At 44.9% G+C, this 27,962-nt stretch overlaps 1 protein-coding gene across 2 annotated transcripts in view; it reads left to right on the top strand.

Moving 5' to 3' along the window:
* EPHA5 (EPH receptor A5) overlaps window positions 1-27,962 on the top strand; it is a 76,153-nt gene that overhangs the window by 15,251 nt on the left and 32,940 nt on the right. For both annotated transcript variants that reach the window (XR_007245721.1, XM_048510401.1), the window contains exons 3-8: window positions 7,453-7,520; window positions 8,776-8,901; window positions 10,145-10,330; window positions 22,309-22,370; window positions 23,583-23,792; window positions 25,075-25,224. Coding sequence is in view for 1 of the 2 variants with exons in the window: in XM_048510401.1 (XP_048366358.1) it covers window positions 7,453-7,520; window positions 8,776-8,901; window positions 10,145-10,330; window positions 22,309-22,370; window positions 23,583-23,792; window positions 25,075-25,224 (802 nt within the window). In the remaining variant the exon portion in view is untranslated. The remainder of the gene's footprint in view (window positions 1-7,452; window positions 7,521-8,775; window positions 8,902-10,144; window positions 10,331-22,308; window positions 22,371-23,582; window positions 23,793-25,074; window positions 25,225-27,962) is intronic.

The following is a 27,962-nucleotide window of genomic DNA, read 5'->3' as shown; positions in this document are numbered from 1 at the left end:
AGATTATGAGTTCTGGCACCTCCCATTCTGAAATTAGTTGAACACCCAGATCCCATTCCATTATGGTTTTACTTTTTCTACCTTGTGAAAATCATGATTTTAGTCATATCTAAAATTTATTTATTTATTTATTTTATTTATTTATTAAACTTATAGGCCGTCTCATCCCCGAAGGGCTCGAGGCGGCTCACAACATGGCTGTTCTAACGAACAGCAAATCAACAACATAAAACTTAAATCCCTTAAAACCCATACAGCAATAAATTAAAACAGCAGTATTTTAAAACAAAATTGTTTAAAACAGGCGCCCGAACCAAGGCCAAGGAAGGGAGGCGATAGGTACGGCCCGTGATGTTATCAGTGGATCAGACCCAACCAAAATAAAAAGATGGAGACAGGCAGCCTCAGATTTGGTGGGGGGCAGTAGGACCACGGCCGGCCCCTCCAAAAGCCCGGTAGAATAGCTCCGTCTTACGGGCCCCGCGGAACTCACCAAGGTCCTGCAGGGCCCCGGACATTAATAATGATATTGCCCCAAAAAGCCACCATGAGGGCAAGTGAAGTTAAATGGTGATGTTCTCTTCAGCTGATGTTAATGACTTCAACTTTAAGTAGCTGAGGGCTTTAAATTCAGATGCATAAATATGAATCTCAGCCTGTCAGTTGCCACCTATCTCAATCCAGAGAGCAACCGGCAATTTATGTTAGTGACAAACATATTCATTGTTTCATTAGTCCAAGGGGGGGGGGGGTGTAGAATTTGTATAAATGTTTGGACAATTTCTGAATGGAATAAATTATGAAATGTGTGTAACGGAGGTAATATTAATTAGCAATTCACAGAATGAAAGGGGGGAATTGGAATGAGACCTTCTGCCTCAAAATCTGTTTGGGCTGCCTGCGCCAAAGAAGCTTGAAATAGTGTGCCCTTCTTATTATAGGAGACAGTGTTTTAACAAGTTAACCGTTTTCATGAAACAAGTCATAATTTGCAGTGCACCAGGAGCCGTCTCTCGCCAGCAACTTTTTTGCACAGGTGGCTCCAGGGGGGCAAATGAAGGCAACTCCTGTCTCAGATATACACCACCATGTTAGCTTTCCAGGATCAAGTCCGCAGATAAGGTTCATGCTAGAGCTCAGTATGTGAAGTTGGGTGATGCAGCATCTTATGCAAAGAACTATTTCCCGTTTTCCTGCTGGGGCTTTAAGATATGTAGAAGAGGATGAAATAAAGGCTGCCGACTCAGCAGGTCATAACCTTGCCAACAGATGCTGAGTGGTGTCTAAGCGTGAGATGGGACAAACTGCCAATTCAGATCTCACCTCAGCCACAAATCATACCAGAAGGCCTTAGGCAAAGCCACTGACTTCTCAAACTCAGACTGCATGCTGGGACCTAGGAATAATGCTCTTGATCTACATTGAAAAATAAAGTTACTGTATGCTGGGTCAGACCATTGAGCAAAAAAAAAATTGGTTTACAGAAGGGAGAACTTCATATCATGGAAAATTCATGTACCGGTAATTGTCAAATTCACAGATGAGGTTGTGACAGGAGATTTGATGGTGGTGGAAAGGGCCATCAAGTCACAGACAACTTATGGTAACCCTGTAAAATTCCAAGGCAACTGATGCTCTGGGGTGGTTTTGCCATTGCCTGCCTCTGCTTAGCCACTACCTGTTTCTTTGGTGGTCTCCCATCCAAGTACTATCCCGGGTGGCCTTATTTAGCTTCTGAGATCTGAAGAGCCCAGCCTGGCCCATCCAGGTCAGAGAAGCAATTTAGCAAGGCTGCTGAAATGTCCCGTTCTTGCAAGGTAGAGATTAGTTTCTTTTTAAAACAGAGCTTCTCATAGTCTAAAATGCTGCCATTTTCCACTGTTACCCCTGTCAATGCATGTTCACTGTCTGAGATCAAATCCAGGATGATATATGATTTAATAGGGAGGAAGATGGGGGAAAGCAGGAAGTCTGCTTTCTTTAACTGTATGTGGTATGACAGAAACAATTTTCATCGGCTGTCTGAAATTTATTACAAACTTTCCCAAGTAGCACAATGTGATGAATGCCCTTCTAAGGCATTCAGTTTCCAGGGTGAGAGTCTGCCCTAAAGAGGTTAAGCCCTGGCCAGCCCTGATTGGCTAGAGGGAAATGGCAAGAATATAAAAGGAGTTAGCCAGAGTGCTGAAGGTTTTTTCTTTTGGTTCTTTGTGCCTTTTGGTGCATTTTGGCAGAGTGAGCAGATCAAGCAGAGATCTGTCACTGCTGTTGGTCTGGCAGGAGTCAGACAGGGTACTCTGTAAGCTGAGGAAGCTTATCAGAGACATCAGGAAGCCCTGAGTTTGGTGGAGGGTGACCCGGAAAACCTCTGTCCAGATTAGAGTCTGTCCTAACCAGTACAACCCCAGTCTTAGGAGGCCCAGTCCAGTGGCAGTGTGGCCAGTTCGGATGGTGGGAGAGGGAGGCTTGTGTGCCAGAATCCCACAGGGCATAGACTGGGGTGTGTTGGTTTAGTGTGGTTAGGTACAGAAAGACTAGCGTCTGGACAGAAGAGGGAGTGTGATACTCTAAGAGTCAAATCTTTTTCTGAAGTAAAATCTTTTCTTAAGTGACACCTGCGGTGCAGGTCTGTGAATGTTTGAAAACTGGAAGTGCCAACAACATCTCTGGAAACCATTAAGCTCTTAGAAACCAATAAGCTTTTTTGGAAACCAACAAGCTTTAAAACCTCTCAGGTTGCCTGGAGAATCCCACTTGCCATTTAAAGCCAGTAATAAACTTTTCAAGAGTTTTGTTTAAGTTACAACCGGTCCAGTCTATTTTGTCTGTGTGGGTTCCTAGAAAGAGTGGTGTCCATTTATCAGGTTATGGGCTACAAAACAGATTATATTTTTGGTGGCAGCGAACTTTCATATTATTTTTTGTTTTTATTAGGGGAGATCCCTCCAGCTAGAGAGGAACCTGTTTCCTGAGGGAATATCTCCCTGGGGCTTGGCACTTTGAAATAGGTGTCAGGGAAAGGGGAATTCCTTTTTCTCTCCTTCTCCTTTGCCCCTGTTTGTGCTTTTGTTAACATTGGTGACATAAGGGTGGCTTGGAAGTTTGGGACCAACGATCGCCTCAGACGTGGGCCGTGCCCTGAGTTGTCACACACAACACATCATGAAAAGATTTGTTGATATGGTGGCTTATGAGTGGCGGCATCTGAGCTTCCACTGAACTTTCAGCTTTCTTTGTGTTCACGTTTGACTCTGGCCGTCTGTGGCATTCCAAGATCTAAACACAAAATCTAAACACAACCAAAATATAGCAAGGCATCGCACAAGCTTTTGAGTTGTGCAGAACTGTTGGGCTGGGTTCTTGTAGAAGGTGGGAATGAGATAGATTTTTCAGGCCCTGATCTTAAAGCCTCATGTCTGTTTCCTGCGTAGAATTTCTGCAGATTGGAATAGATAAAGCAACACTGGATGGATCTCATGCCAAGTTGTACCTCTGGTAGTCTTGGAATGAGAAGGGGAAATGTGGTTGTTTTATCGGATGTTTTACTGCTATCCTGGTTTGGGCCGTTAATTCATATGTTACTTTGTTGAGTTGCTTTCCTTCTTTGCTATTCTGCTTCAATTATATTTGGCTATTTTGTTTATATGCAAATAATATGACTTGTGGTAACTGTTCTCTAGTTATTTTTAGTGTGATGGTTTGATACTTATTGCCTTTTTATTTTATTGTGTCATGAGCTACCCAAGCTCTTTTGCAGTGAAGGGAAGGATATACATTTTAAATAAATAAGATTGAAAGCAGTTACTATTTAGCTACATTAGCTACAGGTTAGAGAGACATATTTTGAATGTTTCCTGTGTAAAAACCAAACCCTCTTCACACATAGATAGTTTCAAAGGACAGCCATGTTGGTCTGCAGTAAAAGAGGTAGATTGGAACCCAGTTGTACCTCAGAAACTGACAAGATTTTCAGGGTATAAACTTTCATGAGTCAAATGAGTTTCCATTTGAGAGGGGACAAATCTTGCTATGTACATATAGTAAACTCACACATCTAGGACAGAACTGAAATTAAATCATGTCATGAAAAGCATCATACTTGTAAACACATCAGCATATCATTGCTGGCCGATATCAGCCACTGCCCCTTTTCCTCAAACACACTACTTAAATCCTGATAAGGCCCGGGGATTCTGGAAATGTTTGTATTATGCAAGCACTTCATGGTATTTATTTATTTTTATTTATTTATTTTTTAAATTTTTATACCGCCCCATCCTCTAGGGGCTCTGGTATCTGGCTCAGGGGGGTCTGAATTCCCGAATGTGGCTGCCGGATGGGGGATCAGTAAAATGAATAATGCATTCAGCCCATTGTATAGTTGGGTTACGGTCCACCAACCAAGGCATCCCAAGTACGACAAGATATTTGGAGGTATGGGCCACAATAAAACTTTGGCACTCCCAGTGTTGTGCATTGAATCAAGACCTTTTCTGTTTTAAAAGCTGCTGGCGACTCCATCATAGGGCCACCGTCCATCTGAGTGAATTGGATAGTCTGCCGCAAAGGAATCATCTTTAGCCCCAACCCTTCTACTACACTGGGGTGCATAAGGCAATGGGAGCTGTGTCAGGAGGATGCTTATCTGAGTGAAAGGGTTGCATTCCTGAGTTCATGTGACCCACTATATGTAACCATTCAATGTCTCTATTGATATATGTAACCAGCCTGCTATATGCAACCACTGCCACCTGTGCATTCTTTCCTTGACCTGTGCTTTATGGCTTTGCATGCTTTGTAGTGAACTAGGCCTCCCCTGAATCACCTGTCCCATGAGAAAAGAGTTACGACTGTTGTCTTGTTGTGGGCAGGAGACCAGGTGGCTCCTCTGCTATCTGTCGCTGACCTTGGGGCACTGTCAGTTCCAGAGGCTGCCTCTGGGAAGTTGGGAGGGGCAACTTTGAGGAATACATGGACCTCAAATGCCAGCTTTGTTAGAACTGGCTTTGCCAAGCATGGTGCTTGAATACCTCATCAATAAACGCTGATGATTATTATTTCAAAGTTCATTTATTGGCTTACGGTTCCAAGATCCAACAGGCTGCCTTTTACATGGGTTCTGAAACTGAAGTTGGTACAAATTCAGCTGCCAGATTGTTAATGGTCCCATCTTCTAGTGATCTTCACTGGGGTCCAGTTTAGTCAAAGTGCTGTTATTCATGTTGAGTGCTGTAAACAACTTGGGGCTTGGGTATCTAAATAGGTACATCTCCCTCAATAAACCTACTTTCAGGTAAGATTTTCATGCATGGCCCTTCTGTGTATATCACCATCTGTAGAGGTAACCCTGGTTATTAACAAGGAGAGAACCTTGTTTGTGGTGGCACTCAGACTTACAGTGACTGGCTTATGATGACCTTGTTGAGTTTTCAAGGCAAGAGACAAACAGAGGTGGTTTGCCATTGCCTGCCAGTGTGAAGCAACCGTGGATTTTCTTGGTGGTTCCCCATCTAAGTAGTATCCAGGGCTGGCTCTGCTTAGCTTCTGATTAGAATGGACTTGCCTGAGCACTCCAGGTCAGGGTATAACAAGTAATATGTAGCCCAGTGCAATATTGAGGTCAGCTGTGTCAGATGGTTAAGTCAGACATTTTCCAGGACAACACAAGTGGGTCACCATTCCCCGTAGCTCCACCTTTTTCACTATGCAGGGAGTATTCAATGAGCAGGGTGACAGATTTTTTGGTATTCACAGTCCAGCCCTTGAAGATCTCTCAGTTGTTGCACTTGAACCCCTATCTAGCCCTGCACAGTTTTGTTTTTGAAAGATTGGTAGAGAAAAAGAATACCAAAAATCAGGCTTTAAGAGAAAAGATATATATTTTTACTGTGTAGAGCACAGGGTGGTCTCTCTAAAAGAGAGTCACACCCAACCAGACAAAGACCTTCATCCTTTATAGATACAAAGAATACATGTGTCATAATTCATAATCATACCCATATACATACATACCCCATATGATCATATTTCTCCCAGATATACCTTCATTTCTAAAAATCAAATTGGCTAGTCTGGTTCTTACACAAAAGCTGGAAAGTTCAGTCCTTCTCTGCTCTAGGCTACATGTCCTCTCCCATAAGCAAGGGGGCAATAAACTAAACTTAGTATTTCTGGTTTTCTATCAAGATAAAAAGTTCCCAACATTCCTAAGGGAGGGGTTATTGCCCAGGGAGAGACATCTCCAGGGTAGAAAGATTTCCCATACAACTTATTCACTTTAAAAAGTTAAAAATAATTATGACAATTATAATATGTGATTCTAGTAGAATACATGTTATATATATATATATATATATATATATATACACACACACACACACACACACACACACACACACACACACACACACACACACACACACACACACACATGTTTATCATTTCAGTGTTCATTAAAATATAGAAAAACATTTTCAATTATCTGATCAGATTCATCTCTATTCTAACTTTTAATCTCTTCATTTCTGTGTTTATTCATGTTCCACATTCCTTAGTGATAAGATTTTTTGCCTGCATCTAGCTAGTGACCAGTTAGCCTAAAGAGAAGACTCTCTTGAATCTTTGGTTATATAAATCCCTTATTCTTTAATATCAAATACAATTTTTAGGCCTATTCTCCTGCCCAAACAGTTCTGGTAGCTGCATTGCCAGAAGCTGCCTGAACCCAGTCTCTTTATTCATTTGTTTGATTTTTTTGGTTTCTACCCCACCTTTTCCCAGCTAAGGTTGGGCTCAAGGTAGCTAAATAACAACCAATAAAATACAATTTAAATAAATAAATAAATTCAACAGCAGAAATTCAAATCTAAAATAATTTCCAATAGTACTGTAAAAATTCCAAGCACACCCCTGCTAATAATGGAAGAACAAAGGAACAAGACAAGGGAGAGAAAGGAATGTGAAAGAGAAGGAGCAGAGGAAAAATGAAAGGAGAAGGAACCAAGAGACCAGCTTGAGTAGAACTTTCGCTGTCCTCAACTGTGGGCGTGGCACAGCATTTTATTCTTGCAGACCCTGCAGAATTGAGCCAAATTTGATTCCCACCCCACCCACCCACCCTTAGGTTTTGTTTTTGTTTATTTGTTTGGGATAATTGTAAACTTGATGGAAAATTTAATATATTTTTTTTAATTGAGTCAGGTCCACATGGCTGGGATCTCATTTGATAGAGAGTTCCACCAGGCCGGAAACAGAGCCAGATTGAGAAGGAATATGGATGTTGGCTCCTTGATTTCAGCATTGCTCTGGGGTGGGAATGGAAGGCTGAGTCCCTGATTATAGCCAGAAGGAAAACGAGAGGGCAAACAAGATCTGACAATGTCTGTGTTCTTTATTTGCGATGGAATTAATGAGAGGTTCTCTTATTATGCCTTAACTCTTGTCTCATCCTAGGCGATGTGGTTACAGCAAAGCTAAGCAAGACCCAGAAGAAGAAAAGATGCATTTTCATAATGGCCACAGTGAGTAAAGTCCAGTGTAATATGCTTGAGATATTCCAATGTAAAGCTGCCTGGCCTTGTTTCTGTATTCAAAATAATATATAGTGGGGAGGGGCAGACCTCCTGCCTTGTGCTGGTTTGGCCCACTGCAGCCTCGCTGAGCCAGAGGGGGAAAATGCTGTGCAACATCATCATCTTACTGATAGGCTAAAAGGGTCCCAGGGAGTGCCCCCCACCCCAAATGTCCTGCCAATTTCCAGCCTGGGGCTGGCCACCACAGGTCAGATCCCACACAGGAGAGGGAAAATCTTGTTCCCTTCTCCACCTCAGGGATCTAATGCCTGCTCACCCAGACTCTCTTTCTCCTCTTGCAAACAAGGAACCTCCCTTTTCCTGCCTTCCGTCTCCCCTGCACCACAGACTCCCCTTTCTCCACACCCACCATCTTGGCCACCTAGGCTTACCAACTCTGGGTCAGGAAATTCCTGGAGCTGTGAGGGTGGATCCTGGCAATGGGGAGGAGATGGCGCTTGGCAGGGTTGGATACCAAACTGTCCATCCTCAACAGCCTGCACTTTCCCCAGGGGAATGGATCTCTGCAGTCTGGAGATCAGTTGTAATTCTGGAAGAGCTCCAGGCCTCACCTAGAGGTTGGCAACCATATGACCACCACTGGTTCGGGGGGGGGCACCTCTCCAGATTCACAATGCCTTGAGCCCTTCTGGGTTAGGGTTAGGTTGCCCCCTTCCATGTTTCTGAAACAGACCTGGGAGCTGTTTGAAAATAGCAAGCCCCGTTCCCAAAGCCACGTGGATTGCCATGAGGGAGGGAAGGACTGACCCCCACCTCAAATGCTGGTCACAGTGTTGCACATACGTTTCGAATAGAAACTGTGGCCCAGTTTACAATAATGTGGCCAAAATCTGGTTTTCTTGGCATTCTGAACAGGCTGGAAGTGATGCTTATTTTGGAATTTATTCCTTCTAAGTGGTTCTCATGGGATTTTAGTGTTATCTTATTTTTATATGACTTTCAGACAGAACTTCAGCCTTCAGCCTGTGCACGTGTCTTAGTATGTGCGTGCAAGTGCTTGTGTCTTACAATAAATGAGTTAATATAATACTCAAGTATTTGCCAGAGGGGAATGTAATGCTCCTTTTCATAATGAACAAGGTAAACGTCCCTCTGCAATTCTCTTCCTGAGAGCTCAAGTGCTGGCTCTGTTATCTTTATCCATCGCTACTTGTAATACCAGGAACTATAATTTTATTCACAGTTAAATTGCCTGGAATCAGGACATATATTGACCCACATACTTACGAGGACCCCAATCAAGCTGTCCATGAATTTGCCAAGGAAATTGAAGAATTGTGTATATCCATTGAAAGAGTGATTGGAGCTGGTAAAATGATACATCCATCTTTTTCTTTGTCCTTTGTACTGTGGTGATGGTGGCACGTACTTAATGAAAATTCAGATGCAAAGAAATGTCAAGTTACTGAACTGGGAAAGGATCATTGGGGATCCTATTTCTGAGAAAACGGGCGATTGATAAACAAGAATGAAATATTTAAAAGAATAAAAATCTTTTGGGCAGCCTTTAAGCTCACAACTCCTCATTGTGGGGCGGGGGGGGGGGATGTTAGCAATCATTTAAAAGATAGAAGGGCGGAAGGCAGGTTTTGCAAGCCACGCTGTTATGCTCTGACAGGGCACACATCGTCTGTGAGACCAAGCAGGCAATTAGCATCCCTGGACTGAAGAAGAGAAGTTTGGATTTATACTCCACTTTTCTTGACTGTAAGGAATCTCGAAGTGGCTTGCAAACTCCTTCCCTTCCCCGCCTTGTGAGGTAAGTGGGGCTGAAAGACTTCTGAGAGAACTGGGACTGGCCCCAGGTCACCCAGCAGGCTTCATGCGTAGGAGTGGGTTAAGAAATCCAGTTTCTTCTTCATGCTGCTCATGTGGAGGAGTGGGGAATCAATCCCAGTTCTCTAGATTAGAGGTGCAGGTTGTGGCTGTTGTTTCCTGACGCCAGGTGGTTTGGTCTGCTGCTTATCATCCCGAATTTGTTTCAGGGAGGTCATGGGTCATAATTCTGATGATCCCTCTTTTAATCAAATGATTCTGATATCCCATCACTTTTCTCTGCTGCGCTTGCATGTCAATGGATTCCATTCTTGGTGTGTCCTGGAAAAATTTAAACCCTGGCTCTAGACTGAGCATGCATTTTGGTTAGTCATTGGCCCTTTCCCCACTTACCTTAAGCCCCGCGCTACTCTCCTAAAGTAGCGCGGGGTCCAGCTGCACTCCCCACTTCAGGGGCGGCGAGAATGCAGCCGCCCCGACGCTGCCTCTCTCGCGCCCCCTCAGCGCGTGTAATTCCTGGCGCCTTTTCAAATGGCGCCTTTTGATGACCCCGCGCAGAACGCGGGGTCGTGGGGAAGCCGGGACGCGCGCCAGGAATTGCGCGTGCTGGGAATTGCGTGCAGCAACCCTTGGACCCTTGGTAAGTGGGGAAAGGGCCAAAGTGTTTCTGCTCTTTGACTACATAAAGATTCATTAACATCTTTCTCATTAACTGTAGACTCCAAACAGTCACTAGCAGAAGATGTCAACTCTGGTATTCCTTTCTTTCATCATAGGTGAATTTGGTGAGGTGTGTAGCGGGCGTTTGAAAGTGCCTGGGAAGAAAGAGCTGCCGGTGGCTATTAAAACCCTGAAGGTGGGCTACACTGAGAAGCAAAGGCGAGATTTTCTGGGAGAAGCCAGTATAATGGGGCAGTTTGACCACCCCAACATAATTCACTTGGAAGGCGTTGTTACAAAGAGTAGGTATTTGCTGCTGATGGATGCTTTAATTAGAGATGTTTTGAAACCTGAAATAAATACTAGTAGCTGGTATCTCAAATAGTTCCTTATTGGGGATCTGTTGGTACCATGGTTATCAAGTCCTTTTCATTCACCCCTCAAGTGTGTTCCGTGGCATTATTAGTGTGAGAAAATAGAATATCAAAGTGAAAAAAATGTTTTCTTGGGCCACGGCTAGAACTAATTGACAGATTTCTTCATACTGTTACGTTCCCATAGGCAGTGATGCTGTGATCCATAGATCTTTCCAGGTACAATTTGGGCAAGCTCATCTCTCACTTTAAAAAAGTAAGCATCATGTTTGACATCTAGAGATAGGGTTGCCCCTCAAAACAGCAGCCCCTTTATCAATGGTCCCTCCTTCTGTTCTGACAGTGCGATGATGTTATCCATTCAGTCGTTCTCGACCCTTCATGACCCGATATGCAAGCTCTTTCCACATTTTTCGATTAAGTACTGCTTCCTTCAGCTGGTTGATGTTCATGCCTGTATCAGCTTTTGTGGTATCCAGCCATCATATTCTTTGGCGTCCATGTCTTCTTGTAAAGGATTCAATAGTGTTGATGGTGAAGTAACCTTGAGTGCATTCCACAGCCCGGGCGATGGGCCAGATGCATCGGCGGAGACTTTATCTCTGCGCGGGAGATGAAGCCTCTGTTCCCATGGGAAGCAGGAAGGGGGGATGGGGTGACTGGTATTATAACCTGTGCTTCTGGCGGGAAGTGTCATTCCTGCCACTGCGTGTACTTGAGCTTTCTAAGATGTCTTAATAAATGGACTTTTACTCCCAAAGCCTTTTATTTCTGCGTCTATGGAATTCCTTACACTTCTCCTGCCACTGACAAGTCGTCATAGATTTTTTCTATCAAATTTGATCGCATCACATGACCAAAGTATCTGACAGTGTAACAAGCATAAACCCAGATAATTTATCCACTTTGTGTTATTTGTACAATTTATCGAACCACATTAGTACAAAGTAGATTGTGATTATTCTGTGCAGAATGTAATTATTCTGTGCTTATCACAATAGCTTTTGTGATCAAATCATGACCCTTAGGGATCTGCACATTCTTCTTTAGTTATCAAGATTAGTCCACTAACTGCCCAGAAAAACCTGTTGTTACAAACTACAAACAATCAGTTTCAAATATATTTTCCAACTATACACCAAGGCAAAACCTGATTGTGGCTTTCAAGCACAGGTGATCAGCTGTGCTGGATAGAGGCGTGCATGAGAAATTCATCAGCCAGAGATATACACAGGTTTAAATTGTCATTTCCAGATTGGGAAATCACCTCCAGAATTCTTGGTAATTACAGTCCTCTTACCCCAAACAATACTCCCCCCTCCCGAGTTTGGGTGCTTATCAGCACTGCAGCAGGTGCTTGTGTTTCTCTTTGAGTCTTCTGATTTCCCACGCAGTGGCATTTCTCCCTTCTTGCCAGGATGAAGCCCAGGGGGCTTTGAAGATAAGTTGCAGAGAACTGCTGTTCTCTTTTGCTTCTTCCTTTGTGGGGACAGAGCACTTTTTATCTTTGCAAGGTGGATGGGAATTAAGGGGCCTGTAGAATTGTATCCCTTGGTCCCATTCACTTGAAAACAGAAGGCAGTCATTCAGTTGACAAATGGCTCCTGCCCATCCACCCCCAAAGTCCTGTAGAGGGAATAATGGCGAAGCTGAGGTTCTTGCTTGCTTCTTTTTCCATCCCATCTTTGTGGGGCGGGAGTCCTTTCTTTTCCTTTCTAAGCAGGATAGCTGAGGGCCTCTTGTTTGGGAGCCTACAAAATTAGGCCCCTTTGTCCAATTCACTTGTAACTTGGGGTTCTATCGTGGACAGACAGGATGCCCTCCAGAGCAATTTTGGTGTCATTTGATAGAAAAAGAGCCACTCCAGCCCTCCTCCCCACCCCAGGACCCTCCTTCCTTGTTTTGTGAACAAACAGATCACAAGAAGGAACAAATTCAGAATGCAGACATTTCAGTGGGAAATGTGGAAAAATAATCATTGTCATTCAGTCACTATAAGAGTAGGAAATGAAATAAATGCGGTTGTTTTTAAAAAAAGAAATGCTGATGGCTGTTGCCATTTTCCTCTGATAGGAATCAGTGGAGAGGACCGTGTCTGTGCTGAGAGAGACCTGCTTCAGGACTCTTGTAAAATCAAACCCTGTCGTCCAATTCACTTGAAATTTGGGGGTGTTCAGATTAGAAGGCGGACGATGTGCTTGGCAAATTTGATGCCATAAACATCTGCCCCAGACCCTCCGATGGATTCTCTGCTAAAAGTGATGGTTCTGACAAAGCTTTTGACAAAGTTCCTCACCAGAGACTGTTGAGAAAACTCAGCAATGAAGGAATAAGAGGGGAAGTCCTCCTATGGATTAAAAACTGGTTGAGAAACAGGAAGCAAAGAGTGGGTGTAAATGGGAAGTTCTCACAATGGAGAGATGTCGGGAGTGGTGTCCCCCAAGGATCCGTTTTGGGACCAGTGCTCTTTAACCTATTCATAAATGACCTGGAAGTAGGGGTGGGTAACGTGGTGGCCAAGTTTGCAGATGATACCAAATTATGTAGGGTGGTGAGAACCACAAAGGATTGCGAAGAGCTCCAAGCGGACCTTGATAAATTAGGTGAGTGGGCTCAGAAATGGCAAATGCAGTTCAATGTAGCAAAATGTAAAGTGATGCACATAGGGGCAAAAAATCCAAACTTCACATACACGCATACAGGGGTCCAGTGCTATCAGTCACAGACCAGGAAGAGGGGATTTAGGCGTCTTAGTTGATAGTTCCATGGGAATGTCAACTCAAAGCATGGCAGCTGTGAACAAGGGAAACACGATGCTGGGGCTCATTACAACTGGAACTGATAATAAAACTGCAAAGAATTGTCATTGCTCCCTTATATAAAGCAGTGTAGTTGTGTGACCGCACTCTGGAGTCCTTGTGTTCAGTTCTGGTTGTCGCATCTCAAAAAAAGGATATTGAGGAGATAGAAAAAGTGTCAGAGAAGGGCAACAAGGATGATTGAGGGACTGGAGCACCTTACTTCACTTATGAGGAGAGGCTGCAGCGTTTGGGACTCTTTAGTTTGGAGAGGAGGTGGCTGAGGGGGGATATGATTGAAGTCTACAAAATTATGCATGGGGTAGAAAATGTTGACAGAGAGAAATTTTTCTCTCTTTCTCACAATACTAGAACCAGGGGGCATTCATTGAAAATGCTGGGGGGAAGAATTAGGACTAATAAAAGGAAACACTTCTTCACGCAACGTGGTGATCAACAGGAGGTGGTGATGGCCACTAACCTGGATAGCTTTAAAAGGGGCTTGGACAGATTTATGGAGGAGAAGTCGATTTATGGCTACCAATCTTGATCCTCCTTGATCTGGAGATTGCAAATGCCTTAACAGACCAGGGTGATCGGGAGCAGTACGACCCGCGAGAAGGCCATTGCGTTCACATCCTACATGTGAGCTCCCAAAGGCACCTGGTGGGCCACTGCGAGTAGCAGAGAGCTGGACTAGATGGACTTTGGTCTGATCCAGCTGGCTTGTTCTTATGTTCTTATGTTCTTATGTTCTGAAGCACCTTAATCTAAATCCTGAACCAGCAACGGACCTCAGGAATGTCAGCAACTACAGGAAAAATATCCCTCCTCCAAACTCTGGATGTAAAAGCAGAATGATTTTTTTCATTATGCCCACCCCTAGTTCTGGGTCACTAGAGTTGCTCTCAGAATTCAAGTGAAACTCAGAGCCAAAAAAGTCTGGGCCGTCCCCAGAGGGTCTCAACTATTTGTAAATGAGGAGTTTGACTGGGAGCTGCATTGGTATTGATGTTCTCAGCATAATTATACCAAGCATTTCATTGCCTCCCCCGCCCCCACCATCAGCAACCCACCATGCAGGGAAAAGGAGGGTTGTGTACAGCTTGGCTACTACAAGACGGAAGATAAGTTGTACCACATTTTGCTAAATGGGGGGGGGGGGTGAATTCCACATGGACTTTCTATGTTCAGTAGCAGGATTTTCCCCCCTTTATGTGACCCATTTTGTGCATCACAGCACACAGCAGCCACAACATGTCAGTTTCTCCTCCAGCCTTCTATAATGATGCCAAGGTCACTAGTTCGGAAAAGCGGATGCTTGCTGTTGGTTTTCCTTGTTGCAGCTCACTCTTAGTTTCATGTTCTCTAATGACATGCTAATTTATTCAGCAGTTATACTCCACCTGCAGCATGCTGATTATGAAGCAGAAGGGCAAAGAGAGATGATTTCCTTGTGATTGAAATGGAGGGAGGAAGCCAGAAATGGGACTCCTAGGAGGGGATGTCATGAAGAGGCACCGTGCGTGCGTGCGTATTGTAGCGCTGCCTTTAAGAGCCTGAGAGAAGGGACCCACGCTAAGCCACTCAGCTATGATGTCCTATTAAAATGGGGTGTGTCATAAATGCTGCTGCATTCTTCAGAGATTTTATGATAAATGACGAGCAGATCAAAGCTCTTACCTTAAATTGCTAGTCTGTGATGCCTGAGCACACCTTTGGAGAAGCATGCTCGCTCCGCTGCAGAAAAGCTCTTTGGATGCTTCCATTCCCCCTCCCCCCCCACCGTATGTGTCAATCAAACTCTCCTTCTCTATGTCCCTCTGCCCCTGCCCTGAAAATCCTCTGGTTGCTTTAAATGTAAGATTAACTGTCTTTCAGGCAAGTGGTGATGCAGCCAGGAGGAGATGGGGCAGAAATAGGCCAGGGAAAGAGCACGCTCAATGGCCTTGGCTCTGCTCCCAGCTGTAGTGCCACTTGCTGAAAGAAAGTTAATATCAATTTTAATGCAACCAGAGGCTTTTTTTTGTGTGGTAGCAGCGAGGGTGTCCCCCTTTCTCTCTCTCCCACCTTCTCCCCCCCCTGTTTCTCTCTAGATGGAGGATACACCACCAGAGACGTAGGTATAGATTCTTTATGGGGTGGGTTCATCCCTGGGGTCATGGCCATGCCTCCCCAATTCCCGCCTCGGCCTCAGTAGTTGAGCTTAGTAGCTCAGTAGCAGCTCTCCAAGGCCAGGGATGGCAGACTCCCCTGCCCCGCCATCCCCCGCCCCACACCAGCTAGGCTCCCAGATGGCAGACGGCAACCCCTTCTGCCCTCCCCTCTGGGCAGAGGCATAGCTAGGAAAAATGGACCCCAGTGCAAAATCTGAGTTTTGCACACATACCCTACCATGGGTGGCCACTGTGATGCTGGAATCCACCCCCAAACAGCATCATTTTCATTGGTGTTTAAACTAGGGAGCCCAGATTCTTCTTTTAAATCCACCTTAAAGGGAGAATCTGGGGTCCCCAGTTAAAACAACATTGAAAGTGATGCTGTTTTGGGATGGATTCTCCCCCACCCTGAAACAGCATTCCTTTCTATGTTTAAACTGGGGACCTCAGATTCTCCCTTTAAATCCATGTCGAAGAGGGGGGATTTAAAAGGAGGATCTGGGGAAATTTTGGGGGTGCCTGCTGTCAGGGGTGCAATTGGTAAGCTAGCAGCACCAAACTTTCAGGGAATCTTTAGGAGACTATCCTGATGATCCCACCCAGGTTTGGCAAAGTTTGGTTCAGGGGGTCCAAAGTTATGGACCCTCAAAGATGTAGCCCTTTGGGGGTAGGGTGTTCTATTAAATTTAATAGATAATAATAATAATAATAATAATAATAATAATAATAATAATAATAATAATAATAATAATAATAATAATAATAATAATAATAATAATAATAATAATAAATAGCACCCATCTCCTATTAGCTCCCATTGGAAACAATGGGGGATGGGGGCACCCCCTTAAATCATACCTGGCACTGGGCACAGAACTAGGGCTTCACCAAACTTAGGAGATATCATCAGGAGAGTCTCCCAAAACATCCCTGAAATTTGGTGCTGCTAGCCCCCTGCCGACCAAAAACTGAAAAAAACACTTAAAAATTACAAAAAAACCCCACAAACAGGGGGGCGGAGCTTCAGACATGTAATGGGGGGTTAAACCCAGGAAACCCTCCCTTACTTAGGTCCTTGTACACTACTGAGTAGTAATGTATAATAACAAGATCCTGAGGTATGGGTGGAAAGTAAGTTAAATATTGTCACCGCTGTTTGCCAGGTAACAATAAGTGATTTCAGCTCAGCAACTTAACGAGGCGCAGGAAGCAGGCGTTCTTCAAAGCAAAAGGATTTTATTGCAGATGGTGGTCACAGCTCGGTCAGGAGAGAATCGCGCTCTTGCAACGCAGTGCAAGAACTTTTATTCCCAAACTTCAAAGGGGGCAAAGGGGAGGTGAGGGGGCAAGTCCCTCACCCAAAACACCAATCGTAAAACAAGACAGTTTACATACAGGATACAATTACATTTTTATGAATGGGATTCCCAAATCCCGCTGTCAGGCGTCTTCCCGCGAGATCTCGCAATGGTGCTGAAGGTGAGCCGATAGCAGTCCATTCCAGGTGGGCTTGCTATCGCACTCAGCTGGTCTTATTATCAGCTGGCTGTTTCCTTCAGTGATGCCCTCAGGCTCCCGCCTCCCTCTGCTGTAACAAAGAAAAGCTCAAACTGTCCAGTGGTGGTTCCTGCACATCTTCCAATGGCTGGGAGACCTTTGGGTGCTGGCAGCAGATTCGATTTGTAAATCCAAACAGGGTCGTTGTCCTTATCAAAGGGTTGGCTGGGCGTTGGTCTAAGCTGCATTCCAGAGCCAACTTCCTTGTCTCTTAATATCAGACCTTAACTGGGTATTGCTTTTACTAACAGACACAAATTTCAAAAATAACATTTCTAACTTAAACATTAGGGAAACCTTAAAGGATAACACATGTGCTTATACTTATAGACAAGACTTCACAAATACTTATTGGCATGGCTTTCTTAAATCTAACAAGAACAAAACCTTAAGCTAACTGAAGAACCTAACTAAACTAACATCCTAAACTGCAGGCACATCATAAATTCAATTTAAAAGGGGCTTTTATTACATCCTAGAAAGGCATAAACAAGAGGGAAAACGTATAGCATTGGCACAAACATACATATGCGTTCTCTGTGAACCTTATGGAGGCTTCTGAACCACACAAGTCTCTGCATCTGGGCATGGAGCCAGGGTAGCCAGGCAACCTGACTTCAGGAAAATATTTTGTTTATTTTCCTGGCGGTAACAATATGAGCAGTCAATATGATGCAGTGACAAAAAAGGCAGATATGAACTTTGGGTCTATCAATAGGGGCATAACATGCAGGTCACAAAACATTGGGGGGGGGGGCAGCTTGCGAGCTAGGCATCATTTTCTGTAGATACGCCCCTGGTGGCTACGTTCCCCTGATAGATATTGCTTTAGCTATTCCGAGCAGAAGCAGAAACTCTCTGCTTATGATATGTGGGTCTTGGACGGGGGGAAATTCGGCTTGAAATCCCTGCTCAAAACATGCTGTGGGAAACACAAATGTTATGCCAGCTAAAGGAAAGGTGCAGTATATGTATGGGAAACACAATACATACATATACATACTTCTTTCAACTGTTGTGTGCACTTGTTTGGGAGCCTTGGAAGGGACTTGTGTATTTAGGGACAATGATCATGGATATGTCCATTCCAAGGAACACCCATGTGATACCCATGCACTCCTTGTGCGTGCCACTGGCCCTGACGCTCCCTTCAGACCGTGGGTCAGTCACTCTCCAACTAACATACTTTCCAGAATTATTGTGAAGACAAAATGGGACAGGGAGCGGGGAGAGATGTTTGCTGCCCTGAGCTCTGAATGTGACAAGCAGAGAGTTTCACTTCAAATCTGTTTTAAACCAATCGGCCCTTTCTTTTTCTCCGCACTTTGTGCTAGCTAATGAGAACTGATTTAAAGCTGAACGTGGGCCGTTAGAATGTCATTGGATTTAGAAGGGCAGGAGCAAGCCGTGTTCATCATTGCTGTGTCATCCTGCCGAACCAGTAAGAAATTAAATGTAAAACTGAGCAGAAATTATACCTAAACGTCACTTAAAGGAATTAGTCATGGAGTTGGGGGGAAATGTTCCTATCAACAAAAGGATGGCAAATGGCAAATCATGTCCTTTTTTCTCAATTGAACTTTTTCTTTTTTCCCCTTTTCTTTTTCCTTTTTGATTTCCAGAGTACTCCTGTGATGTAAATGTAAGTGATACTTATATTCAGCATTACAGCAGCCCTGGATTGACCATAATAAGCACATGCTTAGGGCACTAAGGGGAAAGGGGGCGCCATAAAAAGGAAAAAAGGGCACCATCCTATGACATAATGCGTGGTGAAGACTCACCTGCAACCAATTGCCATGCACTCACTATCCTTCTTGAACTGTGGTATCCAGAACTAGACACAATATTCCAGGTGAGATCTGACCAATACAATGGAGTCCCTCAATCTAGATACAGTCTAGATACTCCCATTGATGCAGCTCAGAATTGCATTGGCTTTCTTGGCTGCCACATCACACTGCTGACTCATGTTCAGTTTGTGGTCTACTAAGACTCCCATATCCCTTTCACATGTACCATTGTCAAGCCAGGTGCTACCCATGTTTTATTCTTGGAAGGGACTTGTGTATTTGTACATTTCATTTTTTCTTAAATACTTTTATCTAAATGGGTACACCATAAAGCAATTGCAAATGCCTATAGCAGTTTTGACCTCAAACTTTTAATAGCAGCCAGAACATATTGATTCCCTTTAAGAAAAAAGAATTATTTAATTGATGCAGAACAGCGTTTGGCCAAATTTACAATTCCGACTCTATGGCCCACTCCGCACAGGCCAAAGACAGCGCCCCAGGAACAGTAAAAACACTGTTCTGGGGGAGCTCTTCGCACAGCTGTCATCTCTGAAATGAGGCAGCACCGTGCTTTCCCCCCATAACCAGCAGGGAAATGCTGTTTTGGAAACTTGCTCAACAAGCAAGTTTTTAAAAAAACAGTGTTTTGCACCCGGTGTCAAGTGAACGGCACCGGGTGGGAGGCATTGCTTTTAGGCGCGTCCTTTCCCCAAAAAAACTTCTCCTCCCTGCACAGCTTTACAGGGACAAGGAGACATGCCTCCTGCCCTCCAACCCCCAAGGCCAGGGGGACCTGTCCCCTTATCCCTGCAGAGCCATGCAGGGAAGAGAAGGTAAGTTTGGGGGGAAAGGACACGCCTCCATGGACCGCAGCAGCTCTGCAGCTGCCCGAGTGGAAATGTGCAAACAGTCCTGGGACTCCACTGGTATCATTTATAACGGTGTACAGCCGCTTCCCTGGCCCAAGCGGAAAGGGCCAAAGTGTGGACCAACTGAGATTACACTGGTAGGTAATACCCAGATATTTGACACTTTTAACTTGAGCAAATACCAAAATGGCTGGATCTCAATACCAAATCATGTCTGAGCGCTGCGCTTGGTGGTTCCTATGTAGACTTGTCCACAGCTACATGGCATGCGGTAGACTTCTGCAGTAGCTAGAGGATCCCTCTTATCCTTTGCTGAATGTAGCATTTGTTGACTTTTCTTAGTGGGTCTGCAGATTGTTTGTAGGTTGTGCTTCTTCATCAGTTTTCCTATGTGGTCAGTGGTTCCCTTGAAGGACCAAGACTGCACTGAATCAAAGAACATGAAAGGCACTGCAGACTATTTCAGCCAGAAAAATCAGCAATAGCAAAACACATAATAAACCAACCTGGACACAGAATATTATTTGAAAACACAGAAATTCTGGACCACTCTGATAACCACTACGTCAGACTACACAGAGAAGCCATTGAAATCCACAAGCACATGGACAATTTCAACAGAAAGGAAGAAACCATGAAAATTAACAGAATTTGGCTGCCAGTTTTGAAAAACACTAGAGTCAAGACAGTGACTAATCAGCTCCACACAGGCACAGGATGACTACAGATAATCAAAGGGTACAAAGGCCAGACTACTTCTATTTAGATGCCTCACCTATTGACCTTGCTATCTCCATTGTTACTCACACGCTACACTTCATTGCTACTCACTTGCCAGGCCACTCCTATTCAGATGCCCTCACCTATTGACCTTTACTCACAGGTAGCCACTTGCTTTCCTTTCCAACTATCAGATCCTCTGAAGATGCCAGCCACAGATACAGATGAAACGTCAGGAGAGAATGCTGCTAGAACTCGGCCATACAGCCCGGAAACCACATAGCACTCCAGTGATTCCGGCCATGAAAGCCTTCGACAATACAAAAAATAGATGATTTAAAAATGTAAACCAAAGGCTATTACTTAAATTGTGTTTTAAGTTATTTCCATCAATTTAATGTATACTATATGTCCTATAACAATAAGCAACTTGGTTCAAAGTGATATCTGGGATTAATGCGAGCATACCTCTCCTTGTTAAACTGTGGGTCAAGTCCATGTGCTGGTTTGTCTTGAAGCCATTGTTCTTTTATATATGTGGCACCTCTGGAGTAGCCACAACTTGATAAATAAACTCTATTTGCAATGGTTGTGTTGCAGAGGTTTTGTAGATGTGGAGCTTGTAGGGGGGGGGGAGTACACGTGTACATCACGTTGCCTTACTCTGAATAAGTCAATTCATCCATCAAAGCCATAGACAGTATGTTGAACGCTTAGAGATGCTGTGAGATGAAGCTTCAACATGTGCCTTGCTTGAGCCTCCCAAGCCTTAGTGCTCTGCTCGGCACATCCTGAGTTCTGCTTCTGACTGACATAATTGTTGAGAACCGTCCTTTGTATAGATTAATTATTTATTCATCATAAATATGCTGAGGGCCGCTGACAGCACATTTATAACAAAATTCATGAAATCAACAGTCAGAATCAGAATTTCCCAACATAACATACACCAGCGGTGCCTTAATTAGTTCTAAAAGAAGAGGGAGAAGTAGAGAGACAGAAACGGATGAAGACAAAAGTCAGCTCTGTGGGAAAGCCACTGCTGCCCTCAACCACAGGCCTGGCAAAATAGCTCCGTCTTGCAGGCCCGCAGAGCTGTGGCAGGTCCCACAGGGTCCAAGTCTCCTTCGACAGAGCAGCCCACCAGGATGGGGCCAGAGCTGAAGAAATGCCCTGCTTGTGGCTTACCAGTACTTCTTGGAGCTCCAAAGCAAACGTGGCTGTCTTACGAGGGTTTTAGCTGTGATTTTTTGAACATCTCTTGCCTTGAAAGCCCTGTGGAATGGCCATAATTTGGCTATGGCTTGACAAAACTTTCCACGACTAACTGTGCTTTCGCATACTGATTTCTGTTTACTGTTTTAAAATATTGTAAAAACAGGCTGTGATCAAGCATTTCAGGGCAAAATAATTATTACCTGTTCATCACTACTTTTTAATTCTTTGGAACATGGATTAGAAACTTTCAGACAAGGACAATGATATCGGGTTTCCTTTTAGCACAGTAAATGGAGATATATGTTGAGGCTCCATGATGAATATCCCTCAATTATACTCAAGTTTTCAACTACATGACTACTGCATTCACTCATAGTTTCCACTTTAAAGTATATGCTTAGAATATCCAAGGTCTACATTTCAGTAATGCAATATGTGGATTGACTCTGACAGTTAAGAGTGACTGGGATTGTATGGGAAAGCAAATGATTTCCTGTATTGTTGAAGGCTTTCATGGCCGGATTCAATTGGTTCTGGTAAGTTTCCCGGGCTGTGTGGCCGTGGTCTGGTGGATCTTGTTCCTAATGTTTCGCCTGCATCTGTGGCTGGCATCTTCAGAGGTGTATCACAGAGGGAAGATGCCAGCCACAGATGCAGGCAAAGCGTTAGGAACAAGAGCCACCAGACCACGGCCACACAGCCCGGAAAACCCACCAGAATCAAATGATTTGCTGTTCACAATTTCAAGAGTTCAGGTTGATAAACTTGGGATTTTCTTTTTAAATCCAGGTAAACCTGTCATGATTGTGACTGAATACATGGAAAATGGATCTTTGGACACTTTCTTAAAGGTAAGAAATGTTTTAAAAAGCAGACACCGATGTCCAAAGGCAAAAACCGTGTACAAAGTACAATAATCTCTGTTCTGTCATTTCAGCTTCTAGAGAGTGTTCAGGGTCTACCAAGTGATGATTCCACAGGGAGAACAGACAAAGTAGTCTTTTATTAGGCATCAGTAGCCAACACTGAAGAACATGGCGATATACTGAAAGAAATATATCCCACTCCCAAAAATTTACTTTTCTTATTATCTATGCCTGTTTTGTCAATGGCATACCCTTTTACCATTGATTCTAAACATGAGTGGTAGAGAAGGGCTCTTACTTGGTTTTTCCAGTGACTTGGTGTGCTTTCTTAGTGTCTCCAGAAAGCAGACTTGAATCTGGAGTGTCTTCAATAGGTTAGGTCACCTGACAGCTTTCCTCCTGTTGGTTTCTCATTCCTGGTTATTGAGGCTGCAACTGCCCAAAGTATTTATTACCACCCCCCTCTCTTCCATGGTCTGCTTTTCCTTTTTTGAACAAATCTTGACAATCCCTCTTTGTTTTTGGCATTTTCCTGCACTGTTAGCTGGGCTATGAACACCTGGACTCATTTAATTCTCAGATTCATTTCGGCCTATAATTAATGAATTAATTTACTTAATTAAAAAAACTTTTAGTAACTGCTTTCCCCCCTTATGAAGCTCCAGGTGGTTTACAAACATAGATAAAGAGAACACCAAAATTTAAAACCATAACTTAGAACTGCTAGCAATAGTTCCTCTACCTGTTCTCTCCCTCTGCACGGAAGTTCCCTACGATTGAACAGAACTCTGCTGCCTGCAAGAGCTTCCCCTGCTGGGTGGCCACACAACCTGCGTGGCACCAGCGTGGTGTCTGTACGCCAGCGCAACTTACTGGGAACATTTACTGTTAGTAAACTGAACCAGATGCAGTCGTAAATCAAACCATCTGCAGCTGCTTCCCAAAGATCCAATGTGAAGGGGCCAGGTATACAAAGCCTCCCTTTGCTTTTGCACAGCCTCCAAATCCTTCACACAGCACAACAATTTGGATCTTCAAAAAAAAAAATCTTGCTGCGTACCTTTGTGACTGCACCTCTGCCGAGTCCTGACCCATTTTGTCACCCTCCTCATGTGGGACACCAACACAGCTTCTGCTGCTGGATCAAAAGTTTCCCTTACCTGCTGATCACTCAACATGCTGTGTTATTTTTTTCAGAAGAACGACGGGCAGTTCACAATCATTCAACTGGTGGGAATGCTCCGAGGGATTGCATCTGGGATGAAGTACCTTTCTGACATGGGCTACGTACACAGAGATTTGGCTGCAAGAAACATCCTAATCAACAGCAACTTAGTGTGTAAAGTATCTGACTTTGGCTTGTCCAGAGTTCTGGAAGACGATCCTGAAGCTGCCTATACAACCAGAGTAAGTTTCTCAGCCAACACCCGTGATAAATGGACTGCAGGGCTAGACAAGAAAATATGAACACCTGGTAGGCATTCCAGAAAGAAGAGGGTGGTGGTGGTTGTGTGCACGAACATTCACTCCCATTTCCAGTTCTCTTCTCTTCTTGCCCTGCCCCCCCCCACCATTCTTCAGTTCCATTTCCCCACCCAACTGCTGCCCCTCCTCAGATCCCAGCCAGCAATCTCATAAAAATCATCTGATGGAGTGACACAATCAGATTTCAGTCCAGGTAGTTCAGTCAATGATAAGTCAGGCTTTGCTACGTTTTCCAAGAGTAGCCATGTTGGTTTGCAGTAGGACAGCAAGATTCTAGTCCAGGAGCACCGTAGAGACTGACAAGATTTGTGGGGGGGGGGGGGTGAGCTTTTGAGAGTCAAAAGCAGAGGGAGCTTTGGCTCTTGAAAATGTGTACCCCAAAACTCCTGCCAGCCTCTAAAGTGCTCCTGGTCACAAACCGAGCGGTTTTGCTCCACAATGGTCCTACTGAGAACAAGTGAGGTCAAACTTAAGCCAATAAATTAGCCCTTCCTTGTCTTCTTTTGCAGTCCATAGCAGAACTCAAGCTACTGAGCAAAGAATGAGCAATGCTGCCCCAGTGGGACTGTGAACAGGAAGACGGGTTGTCATGAGCTTCCCCCGAGCCACCTCCTCTTCTATGTCTCCCTGGTGGGGAGGGGGCTTTCATCTGGTCGTGTCCCACCCACCATCTGTTTGACGCCCACTTACCAAGGGGGAAGGGGAGGGAGGGGGGAGGAGGTCCATCATCTTGTCGAGGCCTACCCATTCTAGGGAGAAAGGGGAAGGGTCCCCTCATCTGGTCATGGCCCACCCACCCTGGGGAGGAGGGTTAGGGAGGGGGCAGGTATGTGATTTGTGGGCAGGTTCAAAATGCCTCCACCTTCAGTATGCACTTGCCAGGTCCAAAAATAAGTTTTGAACGAAGCCTCCAGGCGCCCAAAGCCCCCACTGCGGGGGCCGTCGGGGGCTCTGTGCCGAAGGCTTCGTTTGTCTGCTGTCATGACCCAACCAAGACATGATTCTGAGCGAGACCTGGGCAGCACGAGCCTTCAGCACAAGCCAGGAGCAGCCAACCTGCAGTCCCATCAAGAGGACACCAGAAAGGGTTTTTGTGCCTCTACACCTTCACTTCTCCCCTGCCTCATTCCCAACCAGAAGCGTGGGCTGTGGGGTCTGCGAGATAAACGTGCATCACTCTAGTCTGGGCTTTTTTTCATCCCAGGGAGGTAAAATTCCAATCCGATGGACCGCGCCAGAAGCCATCGCCTTCCGGAAATTCACCTCTGCCAGTGACATCTGGAGCTACGGGATTGTGATGTGGGAAGTGGTGTCCTACGGAGAAAGACCTTACTGGGAGATGACGAATCAAGATGTAAGGAATCTGGTTGCCTTCCATGTGAAAAAATATATATTCATCGAACAAAATGACAGCACTGTCAGGGGTAGTGAAGTGGGGCTGGTATCTTTTCATTCCTGATGTGAAAATCAGTGTCCTGAACTGGTAGAAGTGAAAATATTGTGGCACTTTTTGAGAATAAAGTGGCAGCTGGATGTGTAAGCAAACTTGGCTTCTGCACACGTGAAGCACAGCTGCGTTTCAGTCTGTGTTATGCCTGCATTATATTGGCCCTTTCCGCACATGCAGGATAATGCATTTTCAATTGACTTTCACAATGGTCTGCAGGTGGATTTTACTATTCTGCATGACTTCAAAGTGCATTGAAAGTGGATTGAAAGTGCATTATTCTTCATGTGCGGAAGAGGGTGTGACAGAATAAAAAGCACTTGCAGTCCCATTCAGACCAAGTTGCAAACTGAGCTGCTGCACTGGGTGCAGCTCCCTGGATGCTGATCCTGACAAGAGTGGGCATCTGATTTTTCACCATTTAGATAAGGACAACAGAAGAGCCCTGCTGGATCAGACCCGAGGTCCATCCGGTGCAGCAAACTCTCTGTCACACAGCAGCCAACCAGCAGACTGAGGAAACAAACAGGATACTTTGGGGTTGCACACACACACACACAGAGACGCACGCACGCACGCACGCACCATTCTGCCCCGGCCCACTGCTGTTGGCTTGAATGCTGCATCTGCATTGCAGAACCCCAGAGAATTATGGGCCTCACTTCCTCCTTCCATCCCCTTTTGTTGCCAGCTCTTTCATTTCACCAGCGTAAACATGCTTTTCAACAAAGTGAAACAACAGAACTGAGACAGATTCCCTTGGCAGGAACATTGTTGTCCCATGAATGGGACTTAATACAGCATCCATCAGTATTATTTTTGAGGCTGAATGGCTGTCACGGGATGAATGCTTTTTATTACTCAATTCAGACCCACTGACAGACTGACACGGCTTAATCTCCAGAGCAGATTCCTCTGGGAAAGGAGAGGAGGCTGTGTGGTCTGCCAGATTGTTTGGGCAGCCTGGATTCTGAATGAGTCTTAGGGAAATGTACGCACCATTTCTAAATGGGGATTAGATACTCTTTAACATGCTCCAGTTACCCTTTTGTGTGCCCCGTTGCAGGGAGATTAGATACAGATAACAGCACGGAGCCCCACTGCTTCCACCATCACTTTTTCCGCTATACCCTAGAAAGGGAGGTTACAGTTATAATCTTCATTTGAAACTATCAGCACAGGCCTAGATTTAGCAGTTATGCTGAATGAATTTCTGCCCACCCTGCTTCTCAAGAGTGCCCCCTGCCTTGCATTATTCCTCACCACACCTTAGCCTCTGGTTATTTCGAGAAACAAAATTATAGAGAAACAAAATTCGAGAAACAAAATTATAGCTGCATTTGCAAATCTCTTAAAATATAAGAACTTCAGCCACTTTTAGGTCAGCTCTCCCCAGTATTATTGGAGCATCAGATCCACCCCCTCTCTTGCAAACAGAGGAGGAAATTTGCATTCTGGGGTTTGCAGAGATGTCTGCAGTTGGATTTGAGTCCAGAAGCCTCTTAGGGACCAATAAGATTTTAGGGGTAGAAGCTTTTAAGAGTCACAGTTCCCTTTGTCAGGTGTCTGCAGTTTGTTTATGCTGTGCACAAATCAAAAAGAAGTTGAACACAGAACACCCACCCCGATCATGTGAAGAAGTTTGCCAACTGTCCACCAAAACACCCCCTCCACCTGAGGAACACCATGGAACCACTGCCACTTGAGCGACATGGACTTTCAGCAGATGGAAACTTGCTTGAGTAGAAAGAGCTGGCTGTCAAGCATTTGCCATGGTTGCAATCTATATATATAAAAAGCAAACCGACCGTTTGTGAGTCGTGCTCTAACTCCGAAACCACTGGACGGATTGCTTTCAAATTTTCACTCAACGTGCCTTTCCAATGTGGGCAGGTTTTTGAATATTCACATTGCTGCATCACTTTAGTCTGGGGTTTTTTTTCATCCCAGGGAGGACTCATTGGGTAGAGGTGACTTTTAGGCAGCTGGGCTCCCGGTTTCAGTTCGATTTTACAGTCTGTGCTCTGGTGTGGGGGAAGCCGATCGCACTCCCCCTCCTCGAAAACCCTAGCCAAGTCTCGGTACTCTGGGGGGATCAGTTCCGCTGCCTCCGCTGACCCAGCCATTTCCTGGGAGGGGCCCAGATCTTGTGGCGGTGCCCCTGCCATGTGGGCCCCACACGGGGGGTCACGAAACGTTATGCCCCCCGCCCCCCAGTCAATTTGCAGCTCAAGATCTCATAGCCACAGGATGTCCAGTACACTTGTGTATTTTGCCATGGGCACGATCACGAAGGAACATTTCTCCAAGTACTCCCCGCATTGCAACAACACCGGCTCTGTGTTATGGGTTGCGGGGGCTCTCCCTAACACCCTCCCATCCATCTGTTCGAACTTGATGGGGCGATGTAGGTATCTGCTTCAAGCCTAACTGGGCCACCAGGGAGGGGTGCATCAGGCAATGGGTACACCCCGAATCTACTAGTGCTTGCGAGTTTACCGTAACTCTACTCCTGTGATTGCTTAGGGTAAGGGGCACTAGGACGGGGCAGTGAGAGCCACTAGCCGACTGTGAGATGCCCTTTAGGCCAGGTCGCTGTTGGTTCCCTCTGACCCTGTGCTGGCATCTGAGTCGCCTGACTACTC

This window comes from Sphaerodactylus townsendi, linkage group LG11, assembly GCF_021028975.2.
Source record: "Sphaerodactylus townsendi isolate TG3544 linkage group LG11, MPM_Stown_v2.3, whole genome shotgun sequence".
NCBI classification, from domain to species: Eukaryota; Metazoa; Chordata; class Lepidosauria; order Squamata; family Sphaerodactylidae; genus Sphaerodactylus; species Sphaerodactylus townsendi.
Note: the sequence above shows the minus strand (reverse complement) of the source record. Positions and strands in the feature narration are given on the sequence as shown.